The sequence below is a fragment of the Choloepus didactylus genome, chromosome 3 (assembly GCF_015220235.1).
Source record: "Choloepus didactylus isolate mChoDid1 chromosome 3, mChoDid1.pri, whole genome shotgun sequence".
Taxonomy (NCBI): Eukaryota; Metazoa; Chordata; class Mammalia; order Pilosa; family Megalonychidae; genus Choloepus; species Choloepus didactylus.
In genome coordinates, this window is record NC_051309.1 from 71,137,745 (window position 1) to 71,152,507 (window position 14,763).

Genomic DNA, 14,763 nt, shown 5'->3' on the forward strand with positions numbered 1-14,763 from the left:
ATCCCTGACTGCCCAGAAACACGCCCCATATACAGGGCAGGCAACACCAACTACACACGCAAGCTTGGTACACCAATTGGACCCCACAAGACTCACTCCCCCACTCACCAAAAAGGCTAAGAAGGGGAGAACTGGCTTGTGGAGAACAGGTGGCTCGTGGACGCCACCTGCTGGTTAGTTAGAGAAAGTGTACTCCACGAAGCTGTACATCTGATAAATTAGAGATAAGGACTTCAATTGGTCTACAAATCCTAAAAGAACCCTATCAAGTTCAGCAAATGCAACGAGGCCAAAAACAACAGAAAATTATAAAGCATAGGAAAAAACCAGACGATATGGATAACCCAAGCCCAAGCACCCAAATCAAAAGACCAGAAGAGACCTAGAGACCTAGAGCACCTAGAGCAGCTACTCAAAGAACTAAAGATGAACAATGAGACCATAGTACGGGAGACAAAGGAAATCAAGAAGACCCTAGAAGAGCATAAAGAAGACATTGCAAGACTAAATAAAAAAATGGATGATCTTATGGAAATTAAAGAAACTGTTGACCAAATTAAAAAGATTCTGGACACTCATAGTACAAGGCTAGAGGAAGTTGAACAACGAATCAGTGACCTCGAAGATGACAGAATGGAAAATGAAAGCATAAAAGAAAGAATGGGGAAAAAAATTGAAAAAATCGAAATGGACCTCAGGGATATGATAGATAATATGAAACGTCCAAATATAAGACTCATTGGTGTCCCAGACGGGGAAGAAAAGGGTAAAGGTCTAGGAAGAGTATTCAAAGAAATTGTTGGGGAAAACTTCCCAAATCTTCTAAACAACATAAATACACAAATCATAAATGCTCAGCGAACCCCAAATAGAATAAATCCAAATAAACCCACTCCGAGACATATACTGATCACACTGTCAAACACAGAAGAGAAGGAGCAAGTTCTGAAAGCAGCAAGAGAAAAGCAATTCACCACATACAAAGGAAACAGCATAAGACTAAGTAGTGACTACTCAGCAGCCACTATGGAGGCAAGAAGGCAGTGGCACGATATATTTAAAATTCTGAGTGAGAAAAATTTCCAACCAAGAATACTTTATCCAGCAAAGCTCTCCTTCAAATTTGAGGGAGAGCTTAAATTTTTCACAGACAAACAAATGCTGAGAGAATTTGCTAACAAGAGACCTGCCCTACTGGAGATACTCAAGGGAGCCCTACAGAAAGAGAAACAAAGAAAGGACAGAGAGACTTGGAGAAAGGTTCAGTACTAAAGAGATTCGGTATGGGTACAATAAAGGATATTAATAGAGAGAGGGGAAAATATGGCAAACATAAACCAAAGGATAAGATGGCTGATTCAAGAAATGCCTTCACGGTTATAACGCTGAATGTAAATGGATTAAACTCCCCAATTAAAAGATATAGATTCGCAGAATGGATCAAAAAAAATGAACCATCAATATGTTGCATACAAGAGACTCATCTTAGACACAGGGACACAAACAAACTGAAAGTGAAAGGATGGAAAAAAATATTTCATGCAAGCTACAGCCAAAAGAAAGCAGGTGTAGCAATATTAATCTCAGATAAAATAGACTTCAAATGCAGGGATGTTTTGAGAGACAAAGAAGGCCACTACATACTAATAAAAGGGGCAATTCAGCAAGAAGAAATAACAATCGTAAATGTCTATGCACCCAATCAAGGTGCCACAAAATACATGAGACAAACACTGGCAAAACTAAAGGAAGCAATTGATGTTTCCACAATAATTGTGGGAGACTTCAACACATCACTCTCTCCTATAGATAGATCAACCAGACAGAAGACCAATAAGGAAATTGAAAACCTAAACAATCTGATAAATGAATTAGATTTAACAAACATATACAGGACATTACATCCCAAATCACCAGGATACACATACTTTTCTAGTGCTCATGGAACTTTCTCCAGAATAGATCATATGCTGGGACATAAAACAAGCCTCAATAAATTTAAAAAGATTGAAATTATTCAAAGCACATTCTCTGACCACAATGGAATACAATTAGAAGTCAATAACCATCAGAGACTTAGAAAATTCACAAATACCTGGAGGTTAAACAACACACTCCTAAACAATCAGTGGGTTAAAGAAGAAATAGCAAGAGAAATTGCTAAATATATAGAGACGAATGAAAATGAGAACACAACATACCAAAACCTATGGGATGCAACAAAAGCAGTGCTGAGGGGGAAATTTATAGCACTAAATGCATATATTAAAAAGGAAGAAAGAGCCAAAATCAAAGAACTAATGGATCAACTGAAGAAGCTAGAAAATGAACAGCAAACCAATCCTAAACCAAGTAGAAGAAAAGAAATCACAAGGATTAAAGCAGAAATAAATGACATAGAGAACAAAAAAAACAATAGAGAGGACAAATATCACCAAAAGTTGGTTCTTTGAGAAGATCAACAAGATTGACAAGCCCCTAGCTAGACTGACAAAATCAAAAAGAGAGAAGACCCATATAAACAAAATAATGAATGAAAAAGGTGACATAACTGCAGATCCTGAAGAAATTAAAAAAATTATAAGAGGATACTATGAACAACTGTATGGCAACAAACTGGATAATGTAGAGGAAATGGACAATTTCCTGGAAACATATGAACAACCTAGACTGACCAGAGAAGAAATAGAAGACCTCAACCAACACATCACAAGCAAAGAGATCCAATCAGTCATCAAAAATCTTCCCACAAATAAATGCCCAGGGCCAGATGGCTTCACAGGGGAATTCTACCAAACTTTCCAGAAAGAACTGACACCAATCTTACTCAAACTCTTTCAAAACACTGAAGAAAATGGAACACTACCTAACTCATTCTATGAAGCTAACATCAATCTAATACCAAAACCAGGCAAAGATGCTACAAAAAAGGAAAACTACCGGCCAATCTCCCTAATGAATATAGATGCAAAAATCCTCAACAAAATACTTGCAAATCGAATCCAAAGACACATTAAAAAAATCATACACCATGACCAAGTGGGGTTTATTCCAGGCATGCAAGGATGGTTCAACATAAGAAAATCAATCAATGTATTACAACACATTAACAAGTCAAAAGGGAAAAATCAATTGATCATCTCAATAGATGCTGAAAAAGCATTTGACAAAATCCAACATCCCTTTTTGATAAAAACACTTCAAAAGGTAGGAATTGAAGGAAACTTCCTCCACATGATAAAGAGCATATGTGAAAAACCCACAGCCAGCATAGTACTCAATGGTGAGAGACTGAAAGCCTTCCCTCTAAGATCAGGAACAAGACAAGGATGCCTGCTGTCACCACTGTTATTCAACATTGTGCTGGAAGTGCTAGCCAGGGCAATCCGGCAAGACAAAGAAATAAAAGGCATCCAAATTGGAAAAGAAGAAGTAAAACTGTCATTGTTTGCAGATGATATGATCTTATATCTAGAAAACCCTGAGAAATCGACGATACAGCTACTAGAGCTAATAAACAAATTTAGCAAAGTAGCGGGATACAAGGTTAATGCACATAAGTCAGTAATGTTTCTATATGCTAGAAATGAACAAACTGAAGAGACACTCAAGAAAAAGATACCATTTTCAATAGCAACTAAAAAAATCAAGTACCTAGGAATAAACTTAACCGAAGATGTAAAAGACCTATACAAAGAAAACTACATAACTCTACTAAAAGAAATAGAAGGGGACCTTAAAAGATGGAAAAATATTCCATGTTCATGGGTAGGAACGCTAAATGTCATTAAGATGTCAATTCTACCCAAACTCATCTACAGATTCAATGCAATCCCAATCAAAATTCCAACAACCTACTTTGCAGACTTGGAAAAGCTAGTTATCAAATTTATTTGGAAAGGGAAGATGCCTCGAATTGCTAAAGACACTCTAAAAAAGAAAAACGAAGTGGGAGGACTTACACTCCCTGACTTTGAAGCTTATTATAAAGCCACAGTTGCCAAAACAGCATGGTACTGGCACAAAGATAGACATATAGATCAATAGAATCGAATTGAGAATTCAGAGATAGACCCTCAGATCTATGGCCGACTGATCTTTGATAAGGCCCCCAAAGTCACTGAACTGAGTCATAATGGTCTATTCAACAAATGGGGCTGGGAGAGTTGGATATCCATATCCAAAAGAATGAAAGAGGACCCCTACCTCACCCCCTACACAAAAATTAACTCAAAATGGACCAAAGACCTCAATATAAAAGAAAGTACCATAAAACTCCTAGAAGATAATGTAGGAAAACATCTTCAAGACCTTGTACTAGGCGGCCACTTCCTAGACTTTACACCCAAAGCACAAGCAACAAAAGAGAAAATAGATAAATGGGAACTCCTCAAGCTTAGAAGTTTCTGCACCTCAAAGGAATTTCTCAAAAAGGTAAAGAGGCAGCCAACTCAATGGGAAAAAATTTTTGGAAACCATGTATCTGACAAAAGACTGATATCTTGCATATATAAAGAAATCCTACAACTCAATGACAATAGTACAGACGGCCCAATTATAAAATGGGCAAAAGATATGAAAAGACAGTTCTCTGAAGAGGAAATACAAATGGCCAAGAAACACATGAAAAAATGTTCAGCTTCACTAGCTATTAGAGAGATGCAAATTAAGACCACAATGAGATACCATCTAACACCGGTTAGAATGGCTGCCATTAAACAAACAGGAAACTACAAATGCTGGAGGGGATGTGGAGAAATTGGAACTCTTATTCATTGTTGGTGGGACTGTATAATGGTTCAGCCACTCTGGAAGTCAGTCTGGCAGTTCCTTAGAAAACTAGATATAGAGTTACCATTCGATCCAGCGATTGCACTTCCCTGTATATAGCCGGAAGATCGGAAGGCAGTGACACGAACATATATCTGCACGCCAATGTTCATAGCAGCATTATTCACAATTGCCAAGAGATGGAAACAACCCAAATGTCCTTCAACAGATGAGTGGATAAATAAAATGTGGTATATACACACGATGGAATACTACGCGGCAGTAAGAAGGAACGATCTCGTGAAACATATGACAACATGGATGAACCTTGAAGACATAATGCTGAGCGAAATAAGCCAGGCACAAAAAGAGAAATATTATATGCTACCACTAATGTGAACTTTGAAAAATGTAAAACAAATGGTTTATAATGTAGAATGTAGGGGAACTAGCAATAGAGAGCAATTAAGGAAGGGGGAACAATAATCCAAGAAGAACAGATAAGCTATTTAACGTTCTGGGGATGCCCAGGAATGACTATGGTCTGTTAATTTCTGATGGATATAGTAGGAGCAAGTTCACAGAAATGTTGCTATATTAGGTAACTTTCTTGGGGTAAAGTAGGAACAGGTTGGAAGTTAAGCAGTTATCTTAGGTTAGTTGTCTTTTTCTTACTCCCTTGTTATGGTCTCTTTGAAATGTTCTTTTATTGTATGTTTGTTTTCTTTTTAACTTTTTTTTTCATACAGTTGATTTAAAAAAGAAGGGAAAGTTAAAAAAAAAAAATGTAGTGCCGCCTTGAGGAGCCTGTGGAGAATGCAGGGGTATTCGCCTACCCCACCTCCATGGTTGCTAACATGACCACAGACATAGGGGACTGGTGGTTTGATGGGTTGAGCCCTCTACCACAGGTTTTACCCTTGGGAAGATGGTTGCTGCAAAGGAGAGGCTAGGCCTCCCTACGGTTGTGCCTAAGAGCCTCCTCCCGAATGCCTCTTTGTTGCTCAGATGTGGCCCTGTCTCTCTAGCTAACCCAACTTGAAAGGTGAAATCACTGCCCTCCCCCCTACGTGGGATCAGACACCCAGGGGAGTGAATCTCCCTGGCAACGTGGAATATGACTCCCGGGGAGGAATGTAGACCTGGCATTGTGGGACGGAGAACACCTTCTTGACCAAAAGGGGGATGTGAAAGGAAATGAAATAAGCTTCAGTGGCAGAGAGATTCCAAAAGGAGCCGAGAGGTCACTCTGGTGGGCACTCTTATGCACACTTTAGACAACCCTTTTTAGGTTCTAAAGAATTGGGGTAGCTGGTGGTGGATACCTGAAACTATCAAACTACAACCCAGAACCCATGAATCTCGAAGACAGTTGTATAAAAATGTAGCTTATGAGGGGTGACAATGGGATTGGGAAAGCCATAAGGACCACACTCCACTTTGTCTAGTTTATGGATGGATGAGTAGAAAAATAGGGGAAGGAAACAAACAGACAAAGGTACCCAGTGTTCTTTTTTACTCCAATTGCTCTTTTTCACTCTAATTATTATTCTTGTTATTTTTGTGTGCGTGCTAATGAAGGTGCCAGGGATTGATTTGGGTGATGAATGTACCACTATGTAATGGTACTGTAAACAATCGAAAGTACGATTTGTTTTGTATGACTGCGTGGTATGTGAATATATCTGAATAAAATGAAGATTAAAAAAAAAAAAAAGTGAGGTGCTAAAATAGTTTAACTTTTTACATAGGAAGTGTTTGGGAAGTATTAAAATAATTAAAAGGGATTTTCTATCCTTCTGTTAGATAAATTTATATAGATGAAATGTTATTCACATATTTACAGATTGTATAAAATTTCTAAAGACTTGAAAAAGTTCCTACTCTCCATGTTATATCATGATACTGATCTGCATGATGTTAGACAACAGTATGATGTTGTTAGTCATGGTTTTAGTTATTTTAAGAAAAAGGTTACAGATCATGGAAACAACCTGTCAGTTATAGTACTTTGCTTTAATGCTTCTCTAAAAGTACATGTGGTCACCTGTAAGCCAGAACTTCATCTTCAACAAAAAGGGACTTGAAAAGAGAAGCAAGACAAGTATATAAATTATGTTTTAGCTGTCTAAACACAACCCTGGTAAATGTATAAAGGTAAGACAGGACAAAACTTCTGCTATGGTCTGTGGTTGATGACCCCAATATAAGTCAACTGTCAAATGCTTTTATTTCTGAAAATAGCTTCATTTAGAAAATGCTTATAAGAAAATTAGGGCCTACACTGTAAGCTCTTACAGCAGTCACATTTATTCCTGATCTTTAACTGTTCACTTCTAAATTCTGAGATGCTTTGCTCTTTGTGTGTAAGCTGGTAGTTCCCTGGGACTTTAGGTATCTGTGTGACACCTGAGACTCAGAGTTAGAATTCGCCAGCCCTGAAAGTCAGCATTACTCCATACAGCAACTGTTAAAGAAGCTATATAAAAGAGATCAGACTTTTTAGAGATGTGAATGAAGCCGATCTGGTTAGGACTTAGGTAAATCAGAATACATGGTAAAGGATGATATTGTCTGTATTTTAAAACGTGAACTTCTGTGTGAGACCAAAGTAACAGATATTTATTTTGTCCCAAATTTAAAATTTCTGTAGCATACTATCTAATTTAACCTGTCTGGTCATTTTATTTAAACAATCTAATTCAGCTTTATTTAGCACAGCACTTAGATTAGGGCATGAGATCTTGATATTCTGTACAGGTTAATGTAATACCCTGATGCATTTCAGAGTATTTTTGGCAGAGAATTAAAAAATATTTGCAAAGTCCCTTAAGAGACTGGAGAAAACTGTGGAACTATTAAACTTCCCCACCTGTAGAATTCCTACTATTCTCTTAAGCAACAGGAACTCCCAATTTAATAAGCCAAGCCCTCAATCTTATGAAACTTATTTCTGCAAGGCAAAGTTAAGCCTACTTACAATTAATACCTAAGAGTCACCCCAAGAGATCTTTTGTTGCTCAGATGCGGCCTCTCTCTAAGCCAAACTCTGCAAATAAACTCACTATACTCTCCCCTATGTGGGACATGACTTCCAAGCATGTAAGTGTCCCTGGCAATGTGGGACATGACTCCCAGGAATGATTCCTGGCATCATGGAATTGGTTTACCAAAAGGGAAAAAAGAAATAAAACAAAGTTTCCGTGGCTAAGAGATTTCAAATAGTCGAGAGGTCATTCTGGAGGTTACTCTTATGCAATTTTCAGCCAGATACTGCAAACTGCCACAGTATGTTAAGCCCCAAAGAACAGTGTTCCTGAAAACCCTGAATACCCTGTGCTCTATCCAAGACTCCATAAAAGTTTTACTTACTAAGTTTATTTTTCAGAGACTTAAAGCCTCCAATTGTTCCTATGAAACCCAGGGGTACCAGTCTCTCCAAGAACAACAACCAGTTTCATTCCTCTACCCTCTGATGTGGACCTCCCCCCCCTTTCAGTATGAAGAAGTTAGGACAGTCATCGCCCAGACATCCCTCAAGATTGAGAGAATGATCAAATAAGAGAGAGGTACTATTAACAAGAAGTTAGGATTTAATCGATGATTATGACTACTGAATCACTATACAGATATTTTTTTACTTTGCAGTGTATTAAAAATAGCCAGACCTCTCTCTCTACCTAAGCCGACTTGAAAGGTGAAATCACTGCCCTCCCCACTACGTGGGATCAGACACCCAAGGGAGTGAATCTCCCTGGCAACGTGGAATATGACTCCCAGGGAGGAATGTAGACCCGGCATCGTGGGATGGAGAACACCTTCTTGACCAAAAGGGGGATGTGAACGGAAATGAAATAAGCTTCAGTGGCAGAGAGATTCCAAAAGGAGCCGAGAGGTCACTCTGGTGGGCACTCTTATGCACACTTTAGACAACCCTTTTTAGGTTCTAAAGAATTGGGGTAGCTGGTGGTGGATACCTGAAACTATCAAACTACAACCCAGAACCCATGAATCTCGAAGACAGTTGTATAAAAATGTAGCTTATGAGGGGTGACAATGGGATTGGGAAAGCCATAAGGACCACACTCCACTTTGTCTAGTTTATGGATGGATGAGTAGAAAAATAGGGGAAGGAAACAAACAGACAAAGGTACCCAGTGTTCTTTTTTACTCCAATTGCTCTTTTTCACTCTAATTATTATTCTTGTTATTTTTGTGTGCGTGCTAATGAAGGTGCCAGGGATTGATTTGGGTGATGAATGTACCACTATGTAATGGTACTGTAAACAATCGAAAGTACGATTTGTTTTGTATGACTGCGTGGTATGTGAATATATCTGAATAAAATGAAGATTAAAAAAAAAAAAAAGTGAGGTGCTAAAATAGTTTAACTTTTTACATAGGAAGTGTTTGGGAAGTATTAAAATAATTAAAAGGGATTTTCTATCCTTCTGTTAGATAAATTTATATAGATGAAATGTTATTCACATATTTACAGATTGTATAAAATTTCTAAAGACTTGAAAAAGTTCCTACTCTCCATGTTATATCATGATACTGATCTGCATGATGTTAGACAACAGTATGATGTTGTTAGTCATGGTTTTAGTTATTTTAAGAAAAAGGTTACAGATCATGGAAACAACCTGTCAGTTATAGTACTTTGCTTTAATGCTTCTCTAAAAGTACATGTGGTCACCTGTAAGCCAGAACTTCATCTTCAACAAAAAGGGACTTGAAAAGAGAAGCAAGACAAGTATATAAATTATGTTTTAGCTGTCTAAACACAACCCTGGTAAATGCATAAAGGTAAGACAGGACAAAACTTCTGCTATGGTCTGTGGTTGATGACCCCAATATAAGTCAACTGTCAAATGCTTTTATTTCTGAAAATAGCTTCATTTAGAAAATGCTTATAAGAAAATTAGGGCCTACACTGTAAGCTCTTACAGCAGTCACATTTATTCCTGATCTTTAACTGTTCACTTCTAAATTCTGAGATGCTTTGCTCTTTGTGTGTAAGCTGGTAGTTCCCTGGGACTTTAGGTATCTGTGTGACACCTGAGACTCAGAGTTAGAATTCGCCAGCCCTGAAAGTCAGCATTACTCCATACAGCAACTGTTAAAGAAGCTATATAAAAGAGATCAGACTTTTTAGAGATGTGAATGAAGCCGATCTGGTTAGGACTTAGGTAAATCAGAATACATGGTAAAGGATGATATTGTCTGTATTTTAAAACGTGAACTTCTGTGTGAGACCAAAGTAACAGATATTTATTTTGTCCCAAATTTAAAATTTCTGTAGCATACTATCTAATTTAACCTGTCTGGTCATTTTATTTAAACAATCTAATTCAGCTTTATTTAGCACAGCACTTAGATTAGGGCATGAGATCTTGATATTCTGTACAGGTTAATGTAATACCCTGATGCATTTCAGAGTATTTTTGGCAGAGAATTAAAAAATATTTGCAAAGTCCCTTAAGAGACTGGAGAAAACTGTGGAACTATTAAACTTCCCCACCTGTAGAATTCCTACTATTCTCTTAAGCAACAGGAACTCCCAATTTAATAAGCCAAGCCCTCAATCTTATGAAACTTATTTCTGCAAGGCAAAGTTAAGCCTACTTACAATTAATACCTAAGAGTCACCCCAAGAGATCTTTTGTTGCTCAGATGCGGCCTCTCTCTAAGCCAAACTCTGCAAATAAACTCACTATACTCTCCCCTATGTGGGACATGACTTCCAAGCATGTAAGTGTCCCTGGCAATGTGGGACATGACTCCCAGGAATGATTCCTGGCATCATGGAATTGGTTTACCAAAAGGGAAAAAAGAAATAAAACAAAGTTTCCGTGGCTAAGAGATTTCAAATAGTCGAGAGGTCATTCTGGAGGTTACTCTTATGCAATTTTCAGCCAGATACTGCAAACTGCCACAGTATGTTAAGCCCCAAAGAACAGTGTTCCTGAAAACCCTGAATACCCTGTGCTCTATCCAAGACTCCATAAAAGTTTTACTTACTAAGTTTATTTTTCAGAGACTTAAAGCCTCCAATTGTTCCTATGAAACCCAGGGGTACCAGTCTCTCCAAGAACAACAACCAGTTTCATTCCTCTACCCTCTGATGTGGACCTCCCCCCCCTTTCAGTATGAAGAAGTTAGGACAGTCATCGCCCAGACATCCCTCAAGATTGAGAGAATGATCAAATAAGAGAGAGGTACTATTAACAAGAAGTTAGGATTTAATCGATGATTATGACTACTGAATCACTATACAGATATTTTTTTACTTTGCAGTGTATTAAAAATAGCCAGACCTCTCTCTCTACCTAAGCCGACTTGAAAGGTGAAATCACTGCCCTCCCCACTACGTGGGATCAGACACCCAAGGGAGTGAATCTCCCTGGCAACGTGGAATATGACTCCCAGGGAGGAATGTAGACCCGGCATCGTGGGATGGAGAACACCTTCTTGACCAAAAGGGGGATGTGAACGGAAATGAAATAAGCTTCAGTGGCAGAGAGATTCCAAAAGGAGCCGAGAGGTCACTCTGGTGGGCACTCTTACACACAATTTAGACAACCCTTTTTAGGTTCTAAAGAATTGGGGTAGCTGGTGGTAGATACCTGAAACTATCAAACTACAACCCAGAACCCATGAATCACGAAGACAACTGTATAAAAATGTAGTTTATGGGGGTGACAATGGGATTGGGAAAGCCATAAGGACCACACTCTCCTTTGTCTAGTTTATGGATGGATGAGTAGAAAAACAGGGGAAGGAAACAAACAGACAGACAGACAAAGGTACCCAGTGTTCTTTTTTACTTTAATTGCTCTTTTTCACTTTAATTATTATTCTTGTTATTTTTGTGTGTGTGCTAATGAAGGTGTCAGGCATTGATTTAGGTGATGAATGTACAACTATGTAATGGTACTGTGAACAATTGAATATACGATTTGTTTTCTATGACTGCGTGGTATGTGAATATATCTCAATAAAATGAAGATTTAAAAAAAAAATAGCCAGAAGGAATACCTGAAATTACTAAACTGTAATAATGATTGTATGACTATATAGCCTTTATCTTGTGACCTTGTGATTGTAAAAACCTTGTGACTGACCCTCACTTGTATCCCCTTTATCCAGTTTTTCAACTTCAGCATCTTATAATCACAAAGGCAACCCCTAATGTTAATGAAAGAACTTGAGTCAGCTCAGAACTAAGCACTGACTTGTTCTTGAAATGGTTAGCTTTGTTCTAGCATAGCTCTACTCCTTCACATTTATAAACTGTAGCTGCTTATACTTGTTACTGTAATGGTAGCAACTCCACCTCCCCTTGTTTGCATCCATAAAAACCTTTAACTTCTTAGACAAGGAGACAGATTTTTAGACTGACAAGCCATCTGATCTCCTGCTTCCCGCCTAGCAATATACTTTCTCTCTTTGGAAAAAAAAAAAAAGGATTATGAAACAAAGTGAGATATCAAAACTAAAAGACAAAACAACTCTCAGGTTATAAGAGGCATTTGGAAAATGAACTGTGGGCATTTAGTGAGTTCTCTTTCTCCTCTCTTCCCCCAATGAGAATCGCTTTATTGCTTTTTCTGATTATATATAACATAAACAATAAATGTGCCCAGAATAAATGTACACACTATACTACCCCTTCATATATTTCTTAATGCAGACAAGCAGAAAGAGGAAGAGAGAGAGAGAGAGAGCACTTACGTAGCTTTACATAATGGGAGACCATCCACGATGAAGATATCTTAAAAGGGGAGATACAGTATAAAATACAAATTTAGAATACGGAATAATATGGGTATTATGTAGTCATCAGCAACGAATTTTGAAAAGCAGAATATTGAATATCGAAGAAGTCCAGAAACAGGAAAACAAAAGCTGAGTTTCCCCGGTTATTTATTCCCAGATTGTACTTTTCAAGTAATAGCTGCCTTTCGGAAAACTTCGTCAACAAGTGCATACCAGGCTCAACATTTTGACAAAATATGACAACGCCAGATTATTTAGGAATAAATTTGTTTCATGATCAACTCTATTTCTCCAAACCAGCAAGTCTGAATGAAGCAAAAACACATTTTAAGGTGTTTCAATACCTCTGGTACGGAAAGAAAGGTATTGGAGGACTAGGAAGTGGAGCTAGCCTAAAAAGTAGAAATCATAAGGTTCTTTGAAGAGAAAGATGCAGTGATAGACGAAATTACAAGAAGAAACTTTGAGGAAATAATAAAAAGTAAATTTACTCGCTATCGGCACACGATCACACCCGATATCAAACATTCGCGCAGCCTTCCCACCCAAATCCCAAAAACGTCACAACACAGGCCCAACATTTCACAGTTCCCCGCCTCGCGCGAAAGCAGGCGAGGCGGGAGTCCCGTTCGCAGCAAGAGACGGAACACGCACTTACCAGACCCGCCGCAGCCATGTTCTACCCCGGCTTCGTCTGCGCCGGGGGGCCGGAGCGCACGTCCAACCGGGCCGCAGCTCCACGGTGCAGATCACCGACTACAGAGGCCCACTGCCGCCAATCAGGTGGGCGCTGCGGGGCTGAGCCGGGACGCTGACGCTAGGGGCTGAGACCCCGCAGGAGCCTACAGTCCTTGCGCTCCCCGCCCCTTGGTTCGGCCCTCCACCGGCCACCCAGATCCCGCGCTCTCCAAGATTTGAAAACAGGCTGCACATGCGCAAAACGGACCGAGGCGCCCAATAAGCAGGAAACCGTTATTGGGCCCGCCCCCTCACTACTCCTGTACACCGCCCCTCCCACCCGCAGCCGCGGCTCGCCCCTCCTTCCTGCTTCAACTCTTCCTTCAGCCTCTCATTCGGCTCCTCCCGCACCCGCGTCTGTTCTCCCTTTCTCTCTCCGCCCCACGCTAAGGCTGGGCATAGGAGTGGGCTTTTGGTTAGGAGACGTGGTGTTGGGAACCATCTTTGCCCCTTGAACACAACTTTAAGACTTCTCAACAGTTTTATTATGGAGTAGAAAGTAATATTTGGAAAGATATGAGGTAGAAATTGCAGAAGACGTTTGGAAGTGAAAGATTCCCCTGTGCAGGCTCGTCAGCCACACCCACCTTTCTATACATCAAATCTGGAAATAATGAATGATGATAGCTTGTATTCTTTTTTCAAATGTGTGGATGATATTTTTATGAAGCATTACCAAAAAAGTGACCTCTTTAATATATCATTTATGTGTGAAGTCCTGAAAAGAGTCCTAAGCCTTGACCTTGCTCAACCATGAACGAGCTATGTCAGCTAGGACAAATTGTGGCATCCTTCTGGAGTGTCCCTAATGGAAACCCTAAATTAGATATTCTAAAGATTTCTTCTACCTGCCCATTGTAAAAGTCTATGAAATTAAATTCTATTTTTATGATTTAATCTAACAATACAAGAGAATTTTAATCACAAAATAGATTACTTATTGTATAAGAGCATTGATCAAGCATTCATCTAATCTTTTATAAACTTGTAAGGCCCAAATTAACAAATGCTAATACTTGTTAAAGTCATTTTTCTGTCTTTCTTTTTTTTCTTTTGGATGGAAGAAGGGTTATGAACCTGGTCTCTGAAAGCAGACGATTCTCCGTTATACCATTTACTCTACTAACACTGCCATCATGGGCAAGATAAACTATCTGTTCTCCTATAAAAGGAGAGTAATGTCAAAGTTGTTTAGATTTGGAATTAAAAAATTCCTGTTAAGATCTAAGCCACAATGCCCGTTACATAGTTAAAATTCAATAAATAAAGCTATTGGTATTATGGAGAATTTTTACCATGTCCAACAGTTTTGCCAATCACTCTATATGTAGTTTGGTAATGTCACAATTGGAATAATAATAATCATTATTATTATATTATTAGCAGTGAATAATATATGTTGACTTCTGTTCTAAGTGATTCACATGCATTAATTTATTTAATCCTTAGAACATCCCTCTTAGGGAGGCACTA

The 14,763-nt window shown here is 38.7% G+C and overlaps 1 protein-coding gene across 2 annotated transcripts in view; it reads right to left on the reverse strand.

The window, feature by feature from the left end:
- Positions 1-13,461, reverse strand: part of CENPC (centromere protein C) — a 130,180-nt gene extending 116,719 nt beyond the window's left edge. For both annotated transcript variants that reach the window (XM_037829897.1, XM_037829896.1), the window contains exon 1: positions 13,211-13,461. In XM_037829897.1, coding sequence (XP_037685825.1) covers positions 13,211-13,228 — 18 coding nt within the window. In that variant the 5' untranslated portion in view covers positions 13,229-13,461. The remainder of the gene's footprint in view (positions 1-13,210) is intronic.
- Between the last annotated feature and the right edge of the window lie 1,302 nt (positions 13,462-14,763).